The 27,663-nt window shown below is 36.4% G+C and overlaps 1 protein-coding gene across 1 annotated transcript in view; it reads left to right on the plus strand.

Moving 5' to 3' along the window:
* Positions 1 to 2,005: 2,005 nt before the first annotated feature.
* The window catches only part of LOC127659877 (E3 ubiquitin-protein ligase NEURL1B-like), a 58,465-nt gene continuing 32,807 nt past the window's right edge, over positions 2,006 to 27,663 (plus strand). The window contains exon 1 of the mRNA XM_052149834.1: positions 2,006 to 2,176. Coding sequence (XP_052005794.1) covers positions 2,089 to 2,176 — 88 coding nt within the window. The 5' untranslated portion in view covers positions 2,006 to 2,088. The remainder of the gene's footprint in view (positions 2,177 to 27,663) is intronic.

The following is a 27,663-nucleotide window of genomic DNA, read 5'->3' on the forward strand; positions in this document are numbered from 1 at the left end:
GTGCAGTACTGTGAAGAACAATTGCACACCATATTTTGTTTTTTTATTGTTATTATTTTGTTTGATTGTCTTTTCATATATAGTCTATAACACTCCATTTCTTTTAACTCTCAGCTTTACTACTAAAACCAGCAGATATCAAAAGAGCGGTAAAAGTTAGTACACATGCATACTACTTTTATTAATAAATGCCTAAAAGTGGAATCAAGGACATCAGATGTCATTTGAACTCAAAGGGCACTTTCTTATACAAACAATACAAACCTGTGCTCTGGTTTTGAACACTGTAAAAATGTTAACCTAAAAAATGTGCTTCATGTGGTAACATCTAAATTAAAGTCAGAAATACACTTTAACACCACTGTAGTAAACTTAATACAGGTTACACTAAGAAAGCTAATGTTAAGGTTTAGATAAGGTAAATAGCTCCTGGAGGCAATAATTGCAGGTTACCAGTTGAGGTGTAAAGCATAACTACACCAAGATCAAAAGAGCTCTCTCAGCCCCACATGGGAAAGATTGTAGATGAATGGAAAATGTTTTATTTCCATTTCAGAGAAATGTGAAGTCAGACACTCCACTGATTAGAAAAGCATTTACAAAAGAAGAAAATGTCAACTCCGCTAGGCCAGACCATTCCATTAAACTCAACCCAGGAATTTCTCAAGGACCCCATGATAAAACCAGAGGAATGGAGGAGTGTGTACATTTGTCTCTAAGTTTATGTAAGCTAGATGAGAGAATTACAATTAGAAATTCCTATTATGATATTTTTATTGAATAAACAATTGCAAAACTTATATTTTCATTGCTATTTGTTCAATTAGATCAGCTTTATGTGTTAATATTGTTGATATCCATGCATGCAAATTCTTTAAAATGACATACTACTATACCAAACCTGTTCCTGCATCTTAAAGGGATAGCTCACCCCAAAATGCTCTCATCGATTACTCACCCTCATGCCATCCTAGATGCGTCTGACTTCCTTTCTTGAGCAGAACACAAACAAAGATTTTTAGAAGAATATCTCAGCTCATTTGTGCCATACAATTCAAGTGAGTGTTGGCCAGAACTTTGAAGGTCCAAAAAGCACATAAAGGCAGCATAAAAGTAATCCATACAACTCCAGTGGTTAAATCCATGTCTTCAGAAGCTATATGATAGGTGTGGATGAGAAACTGATCAATATTTGAGTGCTTTTTTTTACTATTAATTCTCCTTCCTGCCCAGTAGGTGGCGATATGCACGGAGAATGTGAATTGCCAAAAACAAAGAAGGAGAAAGTGGAAGTGGAGATTTATTGTACAAAACGACTTAAATATTAATCTGTTTCTCACCTACACCTATCATTTCACTTCTGAAGACGTGGATTTAACCAGTGGATTTGCATGGATTACTTTTATGCTGCCTTTATGTGCTTTTTGGACCTTCAAAGTTCTGGCCACCATTCATTTGCATTGTATGGACCTACAGAGCTAAGATATTCTTCTTAACATCTTCGCATGTGTTCATTAGATGAAAGATAGTCACACCTCTGGGTGGCATGAGGGTGAGTAAATGATGAGAGCATTTTCATTTTTGGGTGAACTATCCCTTTAAATACTACCATACAGTATTGGGGCACACAACTATCCCTTTAAGAATACATTCCCAATTGTTCTCTATGGTAGATCTTAATGATAGCTTTAAAATGGACCATTATTTTTTGCATTGGTGTCAATTGGCATGATTAGGATATAAATGGTTTGGCATTAAATGGATTGAACAGAAAGATTCAAACACGTGAAAAAGGCTAGTTGTCACACATTTCACAGCAGTGAATAACACAAACAGTGGGAGCGGCTGGCAATCACTCCTCAGCGCGCCGAGACCGTCTGAACGTTCAAATGACGTGCCCGAAAACAGCGATTGGACAGTTCGCGGGAGATAAAGGCGTGCACGTGCTTGCTGTTTTCATCTTTCAAACTGAATTTAGGCGGGGTTTTTCTGTATATCAGTTAACGTTGTCAGAGTTCACCACAGTCTGGAATGCTTCAGGCTTATTAGATTCAAAACCCAGTGCGTTGTTATATTTGTTATTATATTATGGGGAATAACGGATCATCCGCGCAGACTTCCTCAGATGCCATAGTTCAGAAGACAACAATTCAGTGGCAAACAAATATTCTGCAAGGTTAGTGCGCTTCTCATTTATGCTTGACTATACAGTCTATTAATATATGTAATAGTGATAATTATATTGTACACTGGACACCTAAAAATGACCATTATCATTGCACCAGATAACAAACCATAAAACCAAATGACATTTATTTATTTATTACCCTATACCCAACTCCCCTTAATGTGCGTTTTAGTGAATATGACGTCACACAGGTGTCTAAGTAGAGTAACCACAGCTCATGTTCAACTAACAACCAGAAAGTTTCAATGTATTTTGCCCTTATTTTCAACAGTATTTCTAATGTTTTATTACTGAAATCCTAACAAACATCTATTTGTGAAATGTTTTGCTTGATAAGGTGTGCAATGTGCATGTGTTATCGTTCTTTAAAATAAATCCCACTTATATGATATTTTGTACCTTGCTACAGTTTTTGAGTGCCTTAAGTGTTTAAGCACTCTTTTGGGTCCTTTGTGGTAGGTTACAGAAATATTGCTAATGAATAAGATGACAGCTAGTCTATGTATTATAGTATAATAATATAACCTCACAAAATATTATTTGTCATAATTATGTATTTTGCACTCTCAGACTGCAAAAGGGATCTTAAAAAGCAAATATAGCAGCAATTGAGAAAATGTATAGACAATAAACTATAGAACAGGTTGTTTTTTAAAACACAAGAGGGGCGTAGTTTCATTTACAGAATACTGTAAAATAAACAATTGTAAAATGTTGTTTTTTGGTGTGAGTTGGTTGTTAATAAGTACTTAGAGTATATGTATATTTGAGAACTATGAGTGATTTTCCAGAAACTAAACAGGAAATGTAACTCCTACGATGAGACCTCTGAGCTTTGCATACTTGGCAAGGTTTTGGCTTTCCCAGGACCTTGATGACAACAGTTGGGAAGGAATAATTGTCTATAATAAGGAAATGAAGAATTTGAGAAACCTTTGACAAACGTTTACACACTATGTAGTAATCTTTGAAGCTCAGAAGCTTTAAGTGGATTTATCATGTCCTTTGTGGTGTCCTGGTAGCAGACCTAGGGTTTTGGGGGCCCTAAACAAAAATAGTGTATGGGGCCCTACAGGTTTCTAGAAAATTCTAGTTAATTTAGAAAAAATATACTAAATGAAACATACTACGTTTCATTGATACGGTTGGGTGTTTTGTTGATTAGAGTAATTGATGGGCAAAAAATAAAATAAATGGTGGTGGTGTGTGGGGCCCCGAACCAATCACGGGGCCCTAAAGAAAGGTTTAGGTTGTTTATTGGGTCTGGCGGGCCCTGCCTGGTAGTGCTGCTTGATGTCGCAGTGTACTATTAAGCTGCGTACACACTGCCAGCGACTTTATCGCTGCAGGTAGCCAGTGGCTGGCGGTGAAGTAGCTAGTGGGTCTGTGGGTGTTCCCACTACTGGTTGCCTAGTAACGTTTATAAATGACATTCACGGATGTCATTCCATTGCTGTTGACAGCGAATCTCTTTTCTTGCCACTAAAAACAAACATTTTGGAGGGAAAAGACTAAATATAAATGGAATCAGTACATAAAATGCTTTATATCAAAGATGAATGAGAAACCAGGTGTGCTGTTTGCCAGAGCGGCTGTTTATCTGCGGCGAAAATGCAAATGCCGGTCTGTCTGGGTCCATAAAATCCCCGCGATCTCAGATACACCTTTCCACGCAGTATTTTTCTTAAAAATGTCCTTGTACGTGGGAAGAGACATATCATAGAGCACTGGAAAATTTTTAACAGCAAGAATTAGCCTTTCATCCATCTTTCCGTTACTGCAGGAGCTGAGAGAGAGAGAGAGAGAGAGAGAGAGAGAGAGAGAGAGAGAGAGAGAGAGAGAGAGAGAGAGAGAGAGAGGATCACGTGAGCTCTCCCGTCGTCTCTCCTATTGGCTGTCGCTTCCGTTAGTCGCTCCAAAGTTGAACTTTTCTCAACTTTGTCGCGTCGCTGGACACGCCCACATCTAGCGCCAACGGTCGCGACAGCTCGTGTCGCCGGAAGTCGCTGTGCTCGCATTGAAAATGAATGGTATTGAGTCGCTGTCGCGCGCGATGTCGCTGGCAGTGTGTACGCACCTTTATACAGTAGGACACTACAGTAATTCTTTAGTGATCGGTCAGTTTGCTTGATGGCATAATCAGACCAGCAGATGGCAGCTAAGATCTTCCAACAGTTATGTGCAACTGAGCAATAAACCACAGTTATTTTGGGGTGATTTTGATAATAGAGAGAACATTTAGAACTAGTACACCTGTAAATATATATATATATATATATATATATATATATATATATATATATATATATATATATATATATATATATATATATATATATAATGATAATAGAAAGATTAATTAAAACACAATTTAACAGAATAAGATAAGTCTGATGGGGCAAATCTCATGCCCCAGGTCACAATTTTTTTAAAATAAAAACATTAAATACTATTTTAGGACTTTTTTGCATTGTCATTTTATTTGAATGAATTTGAATTAATTAAGCATATTTTCCTCCAAATTCTCATTACCCCAGTACATCCAAATGTTTTACTTTTGAGTGTTTTTTTTTAACTCCTATTATTCTCATTAGTGTCAGAAATGAACCTTTTTATTAAGAGGCAATATTTGCCCCTGGATATGATTTTCAGGGGCTTTTTGTGTTAACACACAAATTATTTACATCTTGTGGATATACTTTTGAAATAGTGAGTATTTTAATGTTTACAGATTGGTCCTATTTACTTCCATTGTAAGTGCCTCAATGTAACCTAGATTTTTTATTTAATTAAAGAAAGTATTGAACCTTATTCATTTATAAGGGAAAATACATTTTTGTGGTAATCAATATTATGCCACAAATGCTTTTGATTGAGCTTAACTTGTATTGAACTCAGAATATTTATTTAATTGTCGTGAAAATAATGCTTCTAAAAATGTATTTAATTTTCACATTTAACTTTGTGATGAAATGTGACTACTAGGGGTGAAATTTCATGGTGAATATGTTTTTGACAGGTTTGATATTCACCCAATAGAGTTTGTGTACAACTAATACTAATGCAAAAGTATTGCATTGTTTGCATGATATTTAAAATGCTATGTTTCCCTTCTCCTCTCCAGATTGTCAAATTTTCTGTTAACTGCCACTGGTGCATGTTTTCTTTATATCTGTTTCTAAATGTGTTTAATTCAGTAATGACTCTTACATTGTTTAAGTTACTTGGCTCCATGTCAGGTAAGTAGTTTGTCTGCATTCCATCACCAATGAGTCACAGGGCAGCCAGCCGAAAAAACAAACCTGTTTACAGAGTAACAGATTTATTGTGTAACTAAAGTGAGGGAATATACCTTTAGATATATAATATATTTGATTTGTTCAAACACACAAATCACAAGACTCACCCAAGGCTTTGGCCAGCTCTCCTTTAACGGTCCTGTTTGAAAGCTTCACAAAGGAGACACACTGAGTTAAACAAATCTGGTTTGTAGCAGCCATTGTATGATAGCCAAGACTACAGACACATAGTTGGATGAGGATTAACACACATCCTAGGGCAAGGGTCATGAAAGTGTAGTATAGTGAGTTATGAGACCAGACACCAAACGTGGGCATCATCAGGATACGATGTAATGACATAATCTTTTCATTGTAAAAACGTAATTGTTCTTGGTCCAACTAAAGTGCCAAGGTGATGTGCCTCACTGTAAAGAAGACCATTTCTGTGCTGGTCCAAGCTGGTTAGTTCTGGTCTTGCTAGTGAGACTGGATAATCTGATGGCCAAAGGAAGTTCTGCTGGTTAAGTTAGATAAAAAGTGTTGTGCGGACACCAGCATATATTATTTTTATGGCCAATGCTGACACCAAATAGCACTAAGTTTCCGTTTGAATTAAAGTTCAAAAGTTAACCCTTTAAGCTCGGATGGGCCTGCAGAGAAAAAATTATGATTTAAATATAATAACTACAGTTTTGACAAACAAAAATTAGGTATTGTTTTAAAGCTTAAAAGCTGTACTTTACAATACATGTAGGCTTTATGACCAAAACTGAACAAGTGCTTTGAAATTCTCTGACAAATCAAAAGTGTTTGTTTTGATCATTTTTAATTACCTGCATGTATTATTGTAATTGGTAGAAACATTAAACTGATTAAATAGCCATGTGTCATATGTCATTGGAAAGCTCTCAAAGAGTAAAATACAAACAGCTCATTTGTTTTACTCACAGACAAAAATATAGAGAGTAGGCCTAATAGATAAGTGTAAGCCTTTGACGGGTGCTGCTTAAATGCTTCATTTTTGCTTATAACTTCACAAAAAATAAACAGAACATAAAATATGACATGCCATTACTTAGAAGAGGTGATTATCTTTAAAACGAGTCCACACACAATATAATTGTATGCATAGGTCATTATATTATCCACATGAAGCACAATGTGCACAGCACATAATGTACTATCTTGCTAAAACAGATGACTTCATCAGAAATGATGTAGTACATTGTCCAGCATCATGGAATGCTAAACCAATCGTATTAGGATTCAGATCACTGCAATCAGAGGTGGAAGTCATCCATATATGGGCAGAGAGGATCGTTCACTCTATTACATATGGCCACCAGGAGATGGCGCCAAGCACATGACACAGACTAAATGATGGCTCAGATGACACAGAATGGAACTGAATGAGATCTCATTAGTCATGCCTGCATGTTTTTGAGCTTTAGTCATAGTTATATTTGCATGTGTAATTAGTTCTTATATAATTATTATGTTTAATTTGTTTGGAGAGGCTTTTGGACACATTGAGACATTTTTGAACACTAGGATGCATTATATTTGTAATGCTATAACTTATGGTTGCTTTGTCGTATCAACACAAACTTTTTACTCAGTTCCAGTTATGATTATGAACAAAACAAAAGCAGTTTTTTTAAGCCACCTTATTTTTTTCATCTGGGCAGATGGGGAAAAAAGGGCAACTGTGCACAGGAAGTCGGGATGGGCAGAGGAGCAAAAGGTGACCAGAGACTGTGTGAAACCAGTGGCTCATTTCCCCTCAACATTTAGCCCGTCTTCTGAGAAAACCATTACATAATGTGACCCTGCACATTAACACCTCGTCTGCCTTTCATCTTTGCTGTTTCATCAGGGAAACATTATCAGATGTTCAATCTGCCTTTTTGTTAGAGTAAATTGCATGTTGCTGTTTCTCAATGGGTTGAGTCTATGGCACATTCTTACCTGTTGGTCAGCCTTCTCTTTATGGCAGCATGGAGGTTTTCAGAGCCAATATACTGTCCATGTTATTTAACTCCCCATATTTCACTTAGATGTAAGACAACAGCGTTCACCATCACGTCAACCACGCGTGGTGTTGAAATGCTCCGCAGAACAGGCCAATATCTACAGTGAGGTCCAAATGTCTGAGACCACATTGATAATCTGGGATTCTAAATATGATTGAACCTGGAAAAAACTAAGTTTAAAATAAAGAAACATTATGACGTAAATTTAATTAGGAGTATTTTGGACTATTTCAAGTGGACTATAAAAAAGCAAACATTTTGGTTACAGTGAAGCACTTACTGTACAGTGGAAGTGAATGGGGACAATTATTGGAGGGTTTAAAGGCAGAAAGTGAAGCTAATAATTTTATAAAAGCACTTACATCAATTCTTCTGTTAAATCTTGTGTATTATTTGAGCTGTAAAATTGTTAAAATCATTGATTTATGCTTGTTTTCGGGTTTACAGCATTATGTAGTTATGGCAACCAAGGTGTAAAACTTTACACCCAAATGGTTATAAAGTAATTTTATCACACTAAAGTCATGTTAAGATGCATATTGTTCACATCTTGTGGCTATACTTTTGAAACAGTGAGTATTTTAATGTTTACAGACTGGCCCATTCACTTCCATTGTAAATGCCTCACTGTAATCAATTTTTTGTTTTTTAAAAGAAAGGAAATATTTTTTTTTTTGTGGTAATCAACATTATGCCACATGTTATTGATTAAGTAGGGCTGTTGCAGTGACAAATGTTTACCATCACAGTTGTTAAGGGCCAACCACCGCCGTTGAACAGTGTTGTTCGGTGGTTGGGGATTTGGGGAGGCGTTGTGTGCATATTCATTTTTTTTGTGTATCAAACTTAAAGTGCAAAAAAAGTGTAAAATATTACAAAATACCCAAAATACAAAACAAAAAAATAGTTTTCATTGGTTTAAAAATGTCTGTCAGTTATTGCACCAACAGCCTAGTTTATATGTAACATGTAAACATCAACGGCTAAAAGAACGGCCTAAACAATCTAAATCTTTTAATATAGCTAAACTCGAACATTCAGCATGAATAAATATCAGCAAACAGATGTAAAATAATCAAATGGTGGTTCAGGCCTACCTTGCCTGAAAGCTTTTCAGTTGTCAGATGTTTAAAAAAAATTAGACAGGAAAACAACTTTATTTACATCCTGAGATATATAATGTTAAATCAGAAAAATAAGTGTTTTTTCAACAGTTTCTTTGGCTCATAATCTACAGTACTGTGCAAAAGTCTTGGGCACATAAGATGTTTATCAAAAGCATTTGTCTTAAGATGGTTATTTATATATTTAGCTGTAGCGTGTCAATAGGTAATATACATTTTAGACTCCCAAACATTCCTTCTGCAAATAGAATAGAAAAGAAGAGTACATGTAGCCCTGCAACAGATGTCATGACCCCCCCCACTGAACATTGAGTCAGTCTGAGATTCCACATAGAAACAGAAGCAATTGAGACAGCCTAACTAGATAGAAGATCTGTGGTGAATTCTCCAAGAAGCTTGGCACAACCAAAAAAAAAAAAAACTGTTCAGGCGTACCTAGGAGAAATGGGGCTGTTTTGAAAGCAAAGTTGGTCACACTGAATATTGATTTAGCTTTTTTATGTTTATGGACCTTGTATGACATTAAGTGAGAAATGAAAACTATTTATGTCATTATTTTTGAAGAAATCCTCACTATGCAACATTTTTCACTAGTGCCTAAAACTTTTGAACAGAACTGCATGTCATAAAAAAAAAATCGTTTTCTTTAAAATGAGGACCCTTGTATATATATATATATATATATATATATATATTTTTTTTTTTTTTTTTTTTTTGAGTCATAAGCCTTTCATTTTGGGTATGCCTATGAAACAGGAAATCCTTAAAAACTCACTCAGAGCTTAAAGGGTTAAATTAAAAGCATTGTTTTTTTTCTTCAAATCTATAAACAAATTGCAAGGGGCATACAAAAGGAGCAGATGCTTGTATTAACGTAGACACCCGGAATATTCTGGGTTCAATACAAGTTAAGCTCAATCAACAGCATTTGTGGCATAATATTGATTATCACAAAAATGAATTTCATCCCCCCTTTTCTTTAAAAAAAAAAAAAAAAGCTAAAATCTGGGTTACAGAGAGGCACTTACAATGGAAGTGAATGGGACCAATCTGTAAAGGTTAAAATACTCACTATTTAAAAAGTACAGCCAAAAGACATAAACAATATACTTGATAACATGATTTTAGTGTCATAAAATCACTTGCTAACCTTTTCCGTGTAAAGTTATAGACAATTTTACACCTTCGGTGCCATGAGGATGTAACACAGCATTACATTACTGATTTAACTCTTGGCAAGATTGAAAAAAGACCACATTATCTACAACAATAGCCTAAAACAATGTCTAAATAGCTATTTGGCTATTGGTTAACTTTAACCAATAGTTCGCACAGCATATGTGATATAATCTGAGAAGGAAAGTCATTTTAGAAGTGGAGCAAGTTATTGTGTATTAATGACAAATTATTAAGACTAACTTATTTTCTTTAGGATAATGTGCTCTGATGAATTGAGAAATTTGACATTAAGAAATATCTATTAAGAATCTAAATAGGGTCAATTTTAAATTCATTTTGACTTTAAAGTTAGTGATTGAAACAACGAGCTTCCTACAGGCTCTTTTTAATATGCATTTGTTCCTCAGCTGTCCTCACATTCCATGAGTAAAACAGTTGGAGGTCTCAATCAGCAATAGCACAGACATTATCATATGTTCAATCTCTGTTCTGCAGAATAACATTCAGGACTGGAGCATCCTAGATAGTGAGTACAAACTCAAGCATATGGAAGCCTGGTTTATTATGCTTGCAGCTTGTTGTTAATAATGTAATGTGATCTTTTGGGAAATGAGAGACCCTTACACAGAGGAAGTATCCATATTACAGCTTCTTAAAATAGCCATGTGCACGGCACTTGGCGTGTAGCGGTGACCCGCAACGAAGCGAGGGGCCTAGAGTTTCCCACACATGCCTGAAACTGATGTCATGGTGCGGAGTGAACTGTAGGGATATTTTGTCTGGAAACTACAAATGTGCTACGTTGTAACATTGAAAGCAACTGGTTTCCTTCAAGTTAATAATATTATTTAATACACTAAATAAACCTGTCTATATTAGGTTACACAAACATTAGTAACTTTCAAGAGTTAGATCAGCTAGAAACAGTGGCAGATTGGGAAGAGAAATCGGCCCGGGATTTTACTTCTGGCCCAAAAGTTGGGCCGGGGGTGGGGGGGTCGCTGTCCTTTTCTGCATATCGCTAGATGTTCATATAGATATAGATGTTTGTGATTCCTGTGATTGATAATTATTAAAATCATAATTCAATAAAATCCTGTCTTATTTTCTTTGCTCTCATGTCATTTCAAACCTGTTTGACTTTCTTCCATGAAACATGGTAAGAAGGTTAGGTAGAATTATAGCCTTAGTCACCAATCACTTTCATTGCACCTTTTTCCAAACAATTTAAGTGAATGGTGAAGCTTTGAAGCATTAAGATGTACTTTAAATAAAAGGGCAACTATGCACAGGAAGTCGGGATGGGCAGAGGAGCAAAAGGTGACCAGAAACTGTGTGAAACCAGTGGCTCATTTCCCCTCAACATTTAGCCTGTCTTCTGGGGAACCATTACATAATGTTACCCTGCACATTAACACCTCGTCTGCCTTTCATCTTTGCTGTTTCATCAGGGAAACATTATCAGATGTTCAATCTGCCTTTTTGTTAGAGAAAATTGCATGTTGCTGTTTCTCAATGGGTTGAGTCTATGGCACATTCTTACCTGTTGGTCAGCCTTCTCTTTAATGGCAGCATGGAGGTTTTCAGAGCCAATATACTGTCCATGTTATTTAACTCCCCATATTTCACTTAGATGTAAGACAACAGCGTTCACCATCACGTCAACCACGCGTGGTGTTGAAATGCTCCTCAGAACAGGCCGATATCTACAGTGAAGTCCAAATGTCTGAGACCTTTGACATAAATTCAATTAGGAGTATTTTTGACTATTTTGAGGTGTCTAATCGAATAAGCTCATTTGTGACATTGACCGTGTTAAAGGAATTGTTCACCCAAAAATGAAAATTCTCTCATCATTTACTAACCCTCATGCCATCTTTCTTCTGACTTTCTTTCTTCTGCAGAGCACAAATGAAGATTTTTAGAAGAATACTGTATCTGCCATACAATTTAAGTGAATGGTGGCCAAATTTTGACCCTCCACAAATCATATAAAGGCAGCATATAAGTAATCTATATGAGTCCAGTGGTTAAATCTATATCTTCAGTAATTATATGATAGGTGTGGTTGAGAAACAGGTTAATATTTAAGGTCATTTTTTCTATAAATTCTCCACTCTGCTCACTTCATCTCCACTTTAACTTTCACTTTCTAAATCAAGATGGGCAGAGGAGCAAAGTTGACCAGAAACTGTGTGAAACCAGTGGCTCAGTTCCCCTCAACATTTAGCCCGTCTTCTGGGGAAACCATTACATAATGTGACCCTGATCTTAAGGTGGTTCTTAGGGGTCGGATCATACAGTATGCCATCAAAAAATCCAAAGCACAAAAATTCTAATGTCCTCAGAGAATTGACTCTGAAATACAGATATACGTAATACTATTTTGTCGCAGAAGGATCACATTTTGGCTATTCAGGGCAAGACGATGATACTTTGAGTCGGAGGACAAAGCAGGGAAGCTTCTGGATAGATATGTAAAGCAGAGAGTGTCTTTTTTCCCATTCCCTCAGTGAAATATGCTGGTGGTGAAATATTTACCTCTGCCATTGATATTAATAATGCCTTTAAAGAGTTCTATCTTGATCTTTATCTATCCACGTCTTTATCTACTGATGATGATATTAGACACTTTGTGGAACCATTAAAACGTCCTAAACTGACAACTGAGCAAAAAAATTATCTTGATTCTGAGATCATCTTGGAGGAGCTTGGCGAGGTAATTAAGGTCCTGCCTACAGGCAAGGCTCTGGGATTTTTTTAGATCTTATGCTACAGATCTGGCTCCACTTTTGCTAGAAGTTTATACAGAATCATTAAAGAATGGAAAGCTTCCGCCAACCATGACACAAGCCCGGATCAGTCTGATTCTTAAAAAGGACAAAGAACCAAGCGAGTGTAAGAGTTACCGTCCAATTTCCCTGATCCAGCTAGACGTTAAAATAGTGTAAAAATTTGTTTTGACCGATTAAGTAAAGTTATGACATCTCTTATACGTATAGATCAGGTGGGGTTTATTCTGGGCCACATCTATTCTGATAACATTAGGCGTTTCATCAATATCATGTGGTCAGTGGCGAATGATCAGACTCTTGTCTCTGCCATCTCACTTGATGCCGAAAAGACGTTTGATATGGTAGAATGGGATTATCTTTTTAAGATTATGTAAAGGTACGGGTTCGGGAATACTTTTATTGATTGGATTAAGTTACTTTATAGACACCCAGTAGCAGCGGCACAAACAAATAGATTAATTTCAGATTATTTTACTCTGGATAGGGGCACCCGGCAGGGTTGCCCTCTTTCACCATTATTGTTCTGTCTTGCCCTGGAACCATTAGCAGCCGTGATAAGAAAGGAGGATGATTTTCCAGGGGTGATGGCGTGAGGTATGGCGCAGAAGCTTTTGCTTTACACAGATGATATTTTATTATTCAACTCCGACCCTACTAGATATTTGCCCTGCACCACAGAATTACTAATTCCTTCTCTAAAATTGTCAGGATACAGAATTAATTGGTCTAAATCCGAAGCTTTGGCTCTGACAGCATACTGCCCAGTAACCGCTTTCCAGCCAAACAGGGCATTAAGTATTTGGGTATTTTATTCCCAGCAAATTTGTGTGATTTAGTTACAGTTAATTTTGACCCTGGTCAATGGTTTTCGAGCGATGTGGGCAGGTGGGCTTCATTACATTTATTTATGATTGTGAAGGTTAATGTTATTAAAATGAACTGTATTCCAAAATTCAACTACCTGCAACAGTCACTCCCTATAGATGTCCCCCTCTCTTATTTCACATTTGGAATGGTAAACATCCCAGATTACATTTCAGAAAGTTGCATAGGCCGATTGAAAAAGGTGGGCTATGACCAAGATTTTGTTTTATTATTATGCATTTGGCCCCTCCCTAGTTTTGTATTGAACTGGAAGTTCTTGCCCCTGTTTCGCCATTGCAAAGCCTTTCTATCAAACTAACCAGAGAAGTTGTTATACCCCGTTATCTCGCATTTGCACTCTGTATGGACAAAAGTGTCCAGAGTATTTAATTCAGACATTTATTTAAATGTTGCTTCAAGCAGATAGCTGAACCCAAAGTGATGTTTAACAAGTTCCATTTCTGTTGGTCAGAGTGGATTGTGAGGGAGGTTAATACGCTCGGTGACCTACATGAGAGTGGAGTGTTGAGATCCTTTGAAAATATGGTTCAACATTTTGGGATTCCCAGATCTCAGTTTTATAGGTATTTACAGCTGTGCCACCTGTTCTTTACTATTACTATTTGGGAGTAGCATACACCCCCCCTAAAGCGGTAGATACTCTGGCATCAGTGTGTTACTCCCTGCTAATTTAGAGTGTAGGGTACAGAGCTTTAACTTCTATCAAGAGATTATGGGAGAAAGATCTAAACTTGGTATTGGAGGAGGGAGTGTGGGCTAAGATTCTTAAAAAACATCAAGTCTGCGTCTAGAGATGCAAGGGTGCGTCTTATGCAATTTAAGATTTTACATCAATTCAATTGGACCCCCTCTAGATTGTATAGGTTTGGTCTTAAAGACACACCCACCTGCCTGCGATGCCAATCAGAAGCTGGAGACACAATCCATGTTTTTTGGTGGTATGTTAAGATCCAAGAATTTTGGTTGAAGGTTCAGAGTTTTATGTGTGACGTATTGGGCACAGACTCTGTATTTCAGGCGATGGGTCGTTCATTAATATAGGGGATAAACACATTAAAAAAAAATTATGATCGGCAGACAGATTGTTTTAAGGGGATGGAAGTCAGCTGGAGTGCCCTCATTTCAAGAGTGTTGCACAGAGATGGGGAAGGTGGTGGCATTCAAGGAAATGTCTTGTAGAAGGCTGGGGAACTTAGATTTATTTGATAGGATATGGGGAAGCTATTTGTCCTTCTTGGAGGGCTCTTTGTGGAGGGGCAGTGGAGAGACAAGTATGGTTTTAAATGTGTGTGATTATTAGTTTTTTATTATAATTTATATATATATTTCTATTTCTATATGCATACTCTTGTGTGACCAAAGGGATGTTTGTTGAGGGTGAGGGTGGGGTTGGGTATTGGGGGGGGGGGGGGGGGGTAATAGTGGGGGTCAAATGTTGATTCTGGGAATATATGTTTTTCTTTTCTATGTCAGTTGTATGAATCAATAAAAACTGTGAATCAGAAAAAATATTGCTAAACTCGAGTTTTTGAGAGGATCTCACTAGGGTAATGATGTATCCCGCCACAGTGAACACACGTTCAGTAGCAGTATTAATCTCGTAAATGCAATTACTGACAAAAATGCATGACATGATTTTTTATTCTGTTAACAAAGTTGATATGGAAAAATATGCATAATAAAGGACAATTAAACTACTGTACATAAAACATATTGTTGATGAGAAATTAATAAAACTGCAAGATATTACCAATGCTATGACTTTCTTCTTGGTGCTCAATAAAGGAGAAAAAGTAGAATGTTAGCCTCAATCAACATTCACTTTCATTGAATGGAAAATGTATGTAATAAAAGTGAATGGTGACTGAGACTAACATTCTACCTAACATCTCCTTTTGTGTTCTACGGTAAAAAGAAAGTCATATGGGAACAACAATGAAGGTGACTAAATAATGACAAAAATGTTATGTTTTGGTAAACTATCCCTTTAACTCCTGTGTTCAAAAGGTCAGATTTCCTTGCTTCCGTTGGAGCACACAAGATGATCTTTGGAACATTCTCAAATCATACTTGATCTCATAGATCATCAGGACTTGTAGAGTTCATGCCAGCTGAGTGCATGCTTTAATTAAAGCAAAAGAGCAACATACCAAATACTACAAAATTCTGAAATTTATGTACTTTTCAATACCTAACTTTTAAATATATTTTGTCATTTAAAAGATCTCTCCGACTGTATGTGACTTGCACGAATTGGAAGCAAAGTTCTGGAATGGAGAAAACAGAACACTGTATCTAAATAGATCCTTCCTCTCCCTTTTTTGTATTCATTTGAAGAAGTCCCCTTCACAATACATTTGTGTCAGGGAGGAACACTTGAACAGGGTGCCAAAACAAGCAGATTTAATCACAAGCAAGGTATCTTCAGACTTCCACTACGGCACATGCTGCAGCTGTTACAGCAATTCATGCGATGGCGATGGGTCTTGAAAACTACCAAAACATTAACACAATCCTGTTGTTGGCCACTACAGCCATTGTTTTCACCTCTCCAGGAGGCATGTGTATGGAATAGGTCATACATGAAAAGTCAATGATAAATTCTGAGTCCAATAGTATGGTAAATGATTACAAAAAAGATTGGGAATAACAGTGCAATCAATACCAAAGATTAGCTGCAATCAATAAGTTTGACTCATTATACAGTTCACTTGTAATTTCTGTGGCACTAGTGCACCAAATATGCTTGGAAAAAAATGCTTAGGTGTTACTTTGCAGTTGTGTTCTGAGTTGTTTTTTGGCCAAAGCTGGAAGTGCTATTGAGAGATGAAATGTCCACACGAGTTGTATATTTAGTGCATCATTTATTAACCCTACTCACTAACCCAAACCTGAGGACTAACCGTCAGGAGAGCAAAAATGCAACTTCCGAACCACGCTCACCATTGTTTATGTGAACGCAACTACAGCCTAGTTCCCATTGGATCAGAACCCATGTGGCATAGGTTGTTAGTAGCACCACAGGAAAGGTAAACACATTGGAATTAATGCAAAAATGTCTGGGAGGGATGGGGCTTTTAAGTGAACATTTGAAAACTGCATGTCGATTTTCTGTGCGATATGGCTTGTATTGCATCTTACGTTGTCTAAGGGATTTTCCACCCATTTTATCAAAAATCACAAGTATTTGCCTAGAAAACTAACAGCACACCTCTCCTCAACAAGTGGCATGATTTGAAGTATCATTCATGTTCACTTAAGGCCCCGATATACTTTTGAAGAAGTTCTTATTCGTTCTTCGTTCAGGGGTAAAAATATAGATGTTCTAAACAGCCGAGCGATGGTATAAAAGTACATAGAAGTAGAAGTACATTTAGATATGAGGACGCTACTTGTAAAACCTTACAAATGTTTTATCAATGACTTTGTGCCTCATTCTATGAGTAGAACTCCGATGATGTCAGTCAGATATGTTGTTTTAACCACTCTATGATGAATTAAAGTAATATATATGCAGTAGAAAATGTTTAATTTGTCTTGTTTAGATTCTGAATTCATGACGCTAATGTGCTAACACTCTATATGCAGCTATAATATGCACCAATTACACACTGTTATTGTAATATATGATGACACGGATACAAATGCAAAGATGGGTGTATAAAAGAGTAATGGGCAAAATACAGACAAAAGAAAGATAAGAGAGGCATTTCTTACTTTGGGAATATGTGTGAATGGCATATGAGAGTATTTGAGTAGATTTCCTTTTGTAGACCAATTAAAAAAATGTATTTGCATGACATGGTCTTGCAAGCCAGTGTTTTCACATTGAATACTGTCTGAAAAACGTAAACAAAGTAGTAGGTGGAGCTTCAGGTCACACCTACCAATGACGTGGACTAATGGCAGCAAGAAGGTGTTTAGAAGCTGGTTAGACGTTTTCCTAGAAATTCGCCCAGGCGAGCTGTTCCGAACCACCAAAACGAACTCAAAAACACTTTCTTTTTGACCAGATTTTGTTCTAAATGATGTCATACCCATGTCATTTTCATATGAAGTATATCTGGGCCTTAGGGTTAGGGGTGCAATGGTAATAGTGATGATTGTCTTAGCAAACACCACCGACTACTCAATATGGTCTCTGCATGGCAAAAAAAAAACAACCTTACAGGGTTCCCGCAGATCCTTAAAATGTCTTAAATTCAGTTTTACAAAATTTAAGGTCATAAAAATCTTAAATATCTTAAATGATACAATAAAAGTACATTTGGAGACGGAAAGACAAGAATCGTGATATGACCAATGTGATTATCAAACTTCAAAATTATACGATTTAATTAAATAAATGTATGTGCAGCATCCTTCAGAGTGAAAACATGGCACTGTATTTTCTTCAAGCACACGGGGGCATGTGAGTGTTTCCAGCTGTTGTAGAGCAGTTCGCAATCATTAAGCCATATTAGAAAGTTATGACAAGCGATCACTAATGATCAACTGATGATGATGATGATGATGATGATATAGTGTTGATGAAATATGACAATGTTTACTTTTAATTGTTTATATTGTAATACGTTGTAGATTATAGTAGGAGTACACATTTTATTTCCCTTATCTGTTTGAATGAGAAGCTGGATGCAGTAAAGTGCAAACATTTCAAAATAAGAGTCCTTTAAAGTGCCTTTAATGTTAAAAGTTTAATATAGGCTACCAATTAAAAAATATATAAAACTATTGGCAGATTAACTGGCTTACTTTCAACACATTATTGAATCAGCACAATCCAATATCGGTCAACCTCTAATTTTTATCTGTTTATGTAATGGCACCAATTTTAAGGTGAGATACTGTATGTGGAAAACACATCTTGAGTATTTTAAACTTGTATATATCCTACCCTGTTTTACTGATAAGCAATGTTAAGGCCATGTTGAATGTGTGTCCGTGCCTGTTTGAATAAGAGGCTGTGATACATGATTTATTTTGAGATTGAGTGGGTTTGTTTTGGTATGGGGATACAGTATTCATTTTATTTGTTCAGGTCTTGAAAAATGTCTTAAAAAGTCTTACATTTTATTTTAAAAATGATGTGCATGTTTTAAAAATGCCTATGCATTTTACCAATAAGCAGCATGCAGTATACTATTCTTTGTCATTAATATGTTATAGTACTAGACAAATACATTCTGTCAGAGTATAACGTTGAATAAACCCTGAAAGAAGACATGCACATTACAGTGATGTCACTAGATATAGATGTATTTATCTCAGTAGCCTTAGATAACACAGCTGTTCTGTCCTTCTGTCTTTGAAGTCTATTTTAAAACTCTTTAAAGCAACTCCAAACTGGCCTGTGGGGCGTCGTGTCGCCCCTCCTGCACAAGTTTAACAACACCCTGAGAGCTGTCACCAGAGCACAGGGGCCCGCAAGTATTTTTGGGCTAAATCACCCATGTGAACATTTTTTGTTGACCTTGAGTCTCAGACATGAGGGATGCATAACTGGTGGTCTTGTTCCAGGGCGCGTGAGGGATCTCATATGACTTATGGCTGACTCAGTTCATATAACAAACAGTGTGTGAAAACTGTGAGAAACCGCATTTAACATTACCTACCAAAATACCATATTCCTAAATCAGTAAATCTGATTGCTATGGCATCTCTTTTACTATTGCTTAACTTTGGTGTGCAACTTGTTTCACACCATTTGTGCTGCAGACATGAACAATATCTGAAATTGTGCTTCTTGTACAACGCAATTACAATTTAGACGAATTATAAAATGTGTGAAAAAAATCCAATGGACTTCTGGGTATATTAAATACTTTGTCCTTTTCCAGAGACCATGATTAGTAAGCCACTGGCAGGTTAATTCCCTCTAAAAGTGTAAATAGCAACATGCTGTGAGTTTGTGGCACGACATTATGTTTGCAATTTAATTTTGTGATGCTAGAGGCACAGAAATTACACACTTCACCTTTAAGGAGGGACCCGAGCCATTTACATAGATGAGAATAGCATAGAGAATTGCGGGTGGACTTTTTGACTAGGGCTTGTAAACAACCACCAAGCAACCATGCAGATGACCCTAGCAACTAGATATAACAGCACCATGGCAACCATTGTCACAGCGAGTTTTGTATTTGTAATCACCACTCCACTTTTCTTCGGAAAATCAAAAAATCATGTTCATCTAGTTCATCAATTTAAATAGCTTTAGGTCACATTTAATGTTGCAGACATGGTAAAAAGGGTTCCCTTGAATCTCAGCAGAAACTGCAGTATTACTAAAAGATCAAATTCACCTCTCATTTATCTCAAATTCACATGGCTCCCATTAAATCTTACGATGTGTAAGCCCTATTTAGAACACATGTCTACGTTCCACTGGTTTTCAAAAGCGGAATTTTCTGCAATAACAGCATTGTGCTGTATCAGTAGGAGGGAGAACTACTTTATTTTTTGTTGTTGCTTGTATTCCTTTATATATTTGAAATTATATACACTGTAATTGTTTAAACCTTCTAAAATTAAAAACGTAAATATTGTTTCTGCCTTCATTTTGAAGTAAAATCAATGTGGTAAAAGCAAAGTTACAACTCGAGTTGGGCAATATTGCTAAAAAAGTTTCAGCCTTTTGACTATTTTAAATATACATTTTGAGGAATCAAGAAGGAACCATCATTTCGACCAAACAGCCATTGTTGCCAAATTCATTGCACTTTTTCAAACCAGGGTTATTGTTGCTAACGAAAACGAAAACTAATTAAAAAAAAATTTGGTAACTAAAACAAGATATGAATATTCGATTTTAAAAAACTAAAACTAAACAGAAAATCTTGCCTTGACAACTAAGTAAAAAAAATAAATAAAATAAAATATATATATATATATATATATTTTCGTTTTAATTTCCAAATTTATGTGAACATCAAGGAGCAATATGAACTCATCTGCAATTTTCCAGAAGAAGTCCACCCACTCCTCTTTCTGTCATTTGAACAGTGTGTCAAAATGAACAGTTTTTGTTTCTGCTCTAAAGTGACGTCACGTTAGACCAGGCCTCGCTCCACAACTGGTGACGGGCTCCACCCTATTATCATAGATCCTCCCCTGAGTGATCTACACACAGTCTGCCATTTTTTTCCACAATGGAGCAGATACAGTGAGAGGAATAATGTCTCAGCTTCGTAAGCATCATAAGTGTTCTGTTGTTGGCTATAAAAGTGAACATAAGAGTCTTCATGTACTCCCGGCATCAGAGCCACCAGTGGACAAGCTGGACTGGTAATCTGGCATACCTGGCATTTTCCCGATGGGCCGACGCACTTTGGGGGCGATCAGGGGCGGACTGGCCATTGGGAGAACTGAGCGGGCTGCTGGGTTGGCCGCGAAACGGGCCGAATGGTCTGTGATAATCTAAAATGAGCCGCCACGTTATGCACAACGGACCACAAAACAAGAAAAGGACAGCGAACTCAGGTATTTATGCCGTCAGTCATATTGGTTCTGATTGTTGTTGTTGTAGTATCTGAAGCACAAGCTGTAAAGGCACAGCCCTCTTCAGGAAAGGGGGTGGGGAGTAGCAGCTCATTTGCATTTAAAGAGACACACGAAATCAGCATGTTTTTGATTCCAACCAAAATGAGACATTTACAACTTGGTATAATAAATGATCCGTGGGGTATTTTGAGCTGAAACTTCACAGACACATTCTGGGGACACCAGAGATGTATATTACATCTTGTAATAAGGGGCGTAATAGGTCTCTTTTAAATTGGCATGCTATTTAATGTTATTTTTGTTCTTTAATTGTCAGTAATTGAAAATAAATGTATCTCAGTAGTGGAGTGAGCATGTTGCATTGCTTCTGTGTACTGTACAATAGAATTATGGTTAGATATGTATATTTACATCTGTATATTTGCATAACTATTACACTATCTCTGTTAAAACAATTAACTATTTAAATAACTTTAACAGTAGCACCAGAGCTCCATTTTCTCTCAGTCAGCTGATGTAGCCTACAGTACATTTATACATTTGTCAATCCCTAAAACTAAAATAAAATAAATAACTAAATAGACATATTTTATTAAATAAAAACTACAGTTAAAAATGAACGTAAAACTGAAATTCAAATGAAAATTGAAAATAACTAAATTCTAAACTGTTTCAAATTCAAATGTAATTACTGATAAAGAAAAAGTTGAAACTCTGACAGTTCATTAAATTAGAAAATGACAGATGTGATTGCACTTCTAATTTGGCAATCGGAGGTCGAACTTTCTACGGTTTAAATGAATCTCTGCTTACCGAATTTATCTGACTTATCGAAACCACAGTGAGGTTGAGGCTGACATGAGATGTCCACTTGGTGGTGGCAAAAGTTGTATTTTTGGTTGTATATGACGTAATACAGTCAACAGGGATGTATGTTTTATTATTCATACCCCCTAGCCCAAACCCCAATCCTAAAGGCCCGTGTATACTTAATTTGTACTGCATTCCGGATGCGAAAATCAGGCCGCGCTGACTGTGCTGGAGACTAAATTTGAGTCACCCATACTGTGATCAGCAATGTGGACAACCGAAGTATATTTAAACCTAAAATATGGCTTTAAACTTAACCGTCAGTGGAAACAAAGACGTGTGAACAGTATGAAGTAATTTGCATTCTAACTCGTAAATCTCTTCGGTAGTTCAGAGGAATCAGAAATGACAAGGATGTCATTCTATATTTACGCTGGTTCCCACGTTTCACCTTTGACTTCAAGCTATCAAGTGCCATGGTTTGGGCTTGTTGTTATTGGTGTCCATGTCTCAATGGAAAGGCAAGCTAAATTAAAACATCCAAGGTCTTTCACATACCGTGTTACCGCATTTAAACTCCACATCCACAATATATCCAACGTTTTTTCTTTGTAGGAATTGGATCCACAGGGAGTTTTTACCAATTCTTGATAAAAAGTGACTGCATTGAAACTTTGTGTCTGGGATCCATATGTGCACACACTAAATACTGCATGCTGATCCCTTGTACTCACGTCATTTTGAAGCCACTGACAGATCCCTCATGTAGCTGGTGATCTCCTATGAAGAAATAAACCATGTACGGCTGGCTGTAAGGCGTTATATTGATTTTACAGCAGGTAAAGTGTGCTCTCTCCCATAAATAATGTAATTGATTCCTCTTGTAACTTATGGCGTTTAAAAACAGTGACAACAGCAATATTATAATGTTCAATAAATTGTTACATTCATTAATAAAAATAATCAGAATAAATTATTATTTTTTTTGGTCATTTTATATACACGACAGCCACAACATTAAAACCACCTGCCTAATATTGTGTAGGTCCCCCTCATGCTGCCAAACCAGCACCAACCCACATCTCAGAAAAGCATTCTGATATGATGACATTCTTCTCACCACAATTGTACAGAGTGGTTATCCGAGTTACCGTAGACTTTGTCAGTTCAAACCAAGTGTGCCGCACAAGCCCTCAAAAGTGAAGCCAGTGACAGAAAAAAACACCTCATGAGCATTTTCACATGATCGACTCTTCTCAGTAGCTTCAATACAAACAGGAAGTTACGTAACAAAATTCTGAAGATTGGAACATGGAAAAGGGGCGAGGCTGAATAAGGTGCATAGTGACCGCTAAAACTGCATAATTGACTTGTCCTGAACCTGGCAACCAATTTGCTCCACTAGTTTTTTGTTTCATAACTCTCTTATCTCTATCCTGTTTAACATTTACATTTATGCATTTGGCAGATGCTTTTATCCAAAGTGACTTACAGTGCACTTATTACAGGGACAATCCCCTGGAGCAACCTGGAGTTAAGTGCCTTGCTCAAGGACACAATGGTGGTGGCTGTGAGGATCAAACCAGTGACCTTCTGATTAACAGTAATGTGCTTTAGCCCACTACGCCACCACCACTCCACACTAACCAGTGCCTTTATTTTTTGAGAATGAGAAGTTGATTGTACAGTATCCCTTACTTTTTCTATATGTTGCTCAAAGTTGACAAGCAACATAGCAAATTATAGGTAAATTCATGTAGAATTCAATTGAAGGGCGGTCACTGGTGTATGCATATTGGTATATTGACAACAATGCCAAATGTGCCTCGTCCAATCAGATTTTTAGATCAGATCTGTTTTATAGTTGTCCTTTTGTCATTGCGGTAAGTTGGTTATGTAATACCTTCACCCTCCCCAGGTGGTCTGCTACACTAAGACTCAGGTTAGTTTTGTATTCCCCTACATAATGACCTCCTGGAACGAAAAACTGCTTTAGGACAGTTGTTAAATTTTCTTTGGTATTCTGCCCTTGTTGACCTCAGGGGTTTGTCAGGCTGGTTGACCTTTGTTGTCAAGGTTCAAACTATCTTGTGTCTGTTTGTGTGTTATGGCGCTCTAAAGAACTTGACACTTAACAACCACCCATTGCTTGCCAAATCAGTTCTCTGACACTCTAGACACACTTAGCCTGAAATTTAAGACCTGAAGACTGAATTTTGGGCATATTTGGATGTATACCAGTTTTTACTGGCCAGGATGTATGAGGCAGCCTTCCAGCGGATGTCCATTGGTAGTACAAACCATCGCTTCAGTGTTTTCTGAGGTAAAATAGACAGTTCCTCTCTTGTTCATTGTACTATCACTATCACTCACCTTCCTGTATTTAAATAGATCCTTTTTTGAATATGTGCACGTACCTTATTTCTACTTGACAACCTGAATTACTTTAAAATAAATTACTTTTGTTGGTGTTACCTAAGGGGATCCTATTTAATCAAATCTATTGATATGAGTTAAACCAGTTAATTCAGATGTTGTCATGTTAAGCACATTATCAAGTTACCCGACAAATGATGATGTTTCAATGATGATGCTTGGCTTAAATAATTTGAACTCTAAAATATATCTTTTCTTCCTAATCAAGGCATTGCAAATGTATTTTTTAAGAGTAAAGTCCACCGTTTGCAATAGGCATCCAGTAGCTTCATTTGACCTTGATTGTCCAAGTACAAGAATGTTAACTTCAGTTGTTGGCAGGCTCATGTAACTCAATCTGTGTGATACTTTAGAAATTATGCATTGATTACATTTTTGGGGAAAATAAGTGGAGATATGTTACAAGTGAACATAAAGAGGAGAATAGAAATGATTGCATGGTTAACCACAAATCTGCCTCTCTTAACCACAAAGCGAGACACAATTTGAGATTTTAATTCCACCAAATATCTTGTGAATCATTAAAAGTCATGTTTTAAAAGTATTGGGCCTTGCCCGTGGTACTGTATTGCCCCAGAATCCTCAAGGGCTATTTCCCAACTTAGGCTGTAAATTTTAATGATGTGATCTCGTAAAAATAAACCTTTTTATTCAAATAAATACCTAATTTGATGTTTACCACTAAACCAGGCCCACCACAACACTGAATTAATTATAGTTTAATGATGGTATATCTGCACATCTTTACAAGCACTTTGGAGAGACTCAAAAAGTGTGTTATGTGTTTTGTATATGGTTGAATATTAGGCTTATAGATGTTGAAATAGCATATATTTAGTCATATTGTGACTTTCTGTCTGATTCTCTCTGCCCTCAAACCCATTTGAGACACAGAGCTAGCAGACATGAATAGATCTTTTGACTTTTTACACTGTAAAATCGAATTAGTTGACCTTACTAAGATTTTTGTTAAGGCAAACATACAGTACTTATTTGGCTCAAGTAAAGTGAACTTAATAAGTTAAGTACTGTTTACTAGTGATTAAATTATCGTTGTTTTTATTTAATTATAGTTCATCTTATATAAGGAACATTGTAAGGAAATTATGACTGGACTCTAGGTTAATCACATGTATGGCGGATTCTCCTCAGTACATCTTAATGCATAAATCTGCTCTTTTGTAAAGTGTAATTGAGTCAAGACGAATGGCTTCGATTGAGCAGGCTCCAAGTTCACCTAGCGGTAACACTAATCACCCTCATGGTGACTTCAGACAAATCACAGCTATCAACCAGCTATAACAAAACAGCGACAATAGTCATAAGAATTAAAACTATATTAATTATATTAATCAAACATGCATAATTTATTATATCCCACACAGCTGCAATTTTGTACTTGATACTTTTGAGTAGTTTTACTCTAATCCAAAGTTTCAATAATGTATATATTTGAGTTATGATTCAAAATGTACATTTCAAGGACCTTCAAGTACTCAAGAAGTTCATTGTAACAGGTTCATTAAAACTAGTAAGAATCGTAAAAAAAATAAAGCTTAAGTTGGGTCAATTATTGTTTTATTTTTGTTTCATTTGATATGTACAATTAGTGTAAAATATTAGGCGCATCATTTTGAAAAATACAAAACAACAAGAACATGAAGTGTCCTTCACTAACTAGGTTTGAACAAAATCCAAGATAGAGGCGTATAATACTGAGTTTATGATTGCATTCCTTTAGGAACATATCCAGTGGAAATTTTGGGATGTCATTTTGCACTTTGAGTCGTTCAAAATGACTAAGTATGCCAAAGCAACCAGCTCATTAAAGCTAATGCAATTCTAGCCTGAGAGAATGTGTCCTTTGTGTGATTTCATAAAAAGAAGAGGAGAGATTGACATTAATCCACCCAGATAGCTGCGACAACCCCCAATAACAGGCTAAAATGAGTTATGGTGAATGACTGCAGTGCTGTATAATCCAGCAAACAGAGAATAGGAAAAAAGCATGTATTTCCTCCATAGACTAAACATGAGGAAAAATGGCGCCATCTGGTGGAAAATATAAAGAAATTACATTTTGAAGCCAGGGCTCCGGAATGAAAGCATAATATTATAGAATTCATGATTTTATGCTTTAATGGCACTGGAATCAAATATTGGACATTTTTGTCCTGAAGGTCCTGTGTGTAACTATTTTGTGTACATTATAGATGTATTATAGGAACTGAGGTTGAAATGCCAAAATACCCTAAAAATTACACACCTTTGGCAAAATTGATGCCGATGTCTTTAACACAGCCAAAATGATTGGAAAAACTAAAATGTCCCTAAAGTCGCACAAGGGTCAAGTATAATACTGTGGCACTTTCCAAATTGCTCTGTTTATCTGAGAGGCCTGAAATAGCAACATTGGCTCAACCAATGAGGTTGAGTTTTGGGTGGTACTACCTGTTTTCAACCAATGGCAGAAGGAGTGAGAGTTTGGGCAACCTATGTGGCAACAATCATTATTTTTATAATTCCATTTGCTGACAGAAATTACACACTACAGCTTTAGTGACACAGTAATAATTTTTTTTAAACCTTTCATAGTAAATATAATAAGTAATAAACAAAAATATATATTTTTTAAAAGTTAAATAAACTAGTTTAAATTAAAAAATTAATAACCAAGTATTTGTGTGTCTGACAAATAACATTTGTAATGACAAATTATGCTAAAATATAAATGTTCATTATATTTTTATACTACTTTTGTTTTAAATATAATAAAAACAAAGAACTGATGCCAATAGTATATATATATAGATATAGATATAGATATAGATATATACTATTGGTCTCGTTTACATTGACTCTGCTATTGTGCGTCAATAAAAAATATTCCTTTGTCCATTCCTCAGCTTACAATTTCTGGACTTCACACGGACATCCTAACTACGTATCTTTCCACAGAAAACAAAGACTGTATCAGAGCGAAATCATATTGCAGAAATTATTTGTGTAATCTAATTTGGAAAATAAATGGTGGTTTTATTATTTGCATGTGAATTGACAACATTGCCTCCTCTCCGACTGTGGTTATGAGTCATTTTGTCATTAGATCTGTAAGTTTGGGGTTTGGACAAGATTCCCCTGCTGCTCAGACAACCACATGCAGTCCTCCCAGTTGGCCATCTGCTTAGCATTTCTTCGGTGTCTTTGAAACTTGACGGGAATTAGAAAATAGCTAATGTAACACTTCGCAGTCCAAGGACTAGACACTTCACCGCATGGCAGCGATTTTGATACCATAGTCCAAGTCTAAACACAAAGTGTGACAGCATCATCCCTCAAAAGAACATAATGCTTTTTGCACTCTCAAAAGTGTTCTGTTCTTGGGGTAGCTTTGTTATAAACGCCATTCTCCTTCACGTTTTGGGCGCT

The sequence above is a fragment of the Xyrauchen texanus genome, chromosome 19 (assembly GCF_025860055.1).
Source record: "Xyrauchen texanus isolate HMW12.3.18 chromosome 19, RBS_HiC_50CHRs, whole genome shotgun sequence".
NCBI classification, from domain to species: Eukaryota; Metazoa; Chordata; class Actinopteri; order Cypriniformes; family Catostomidae; genus Xyrauchen; species Xyrauchen texanus.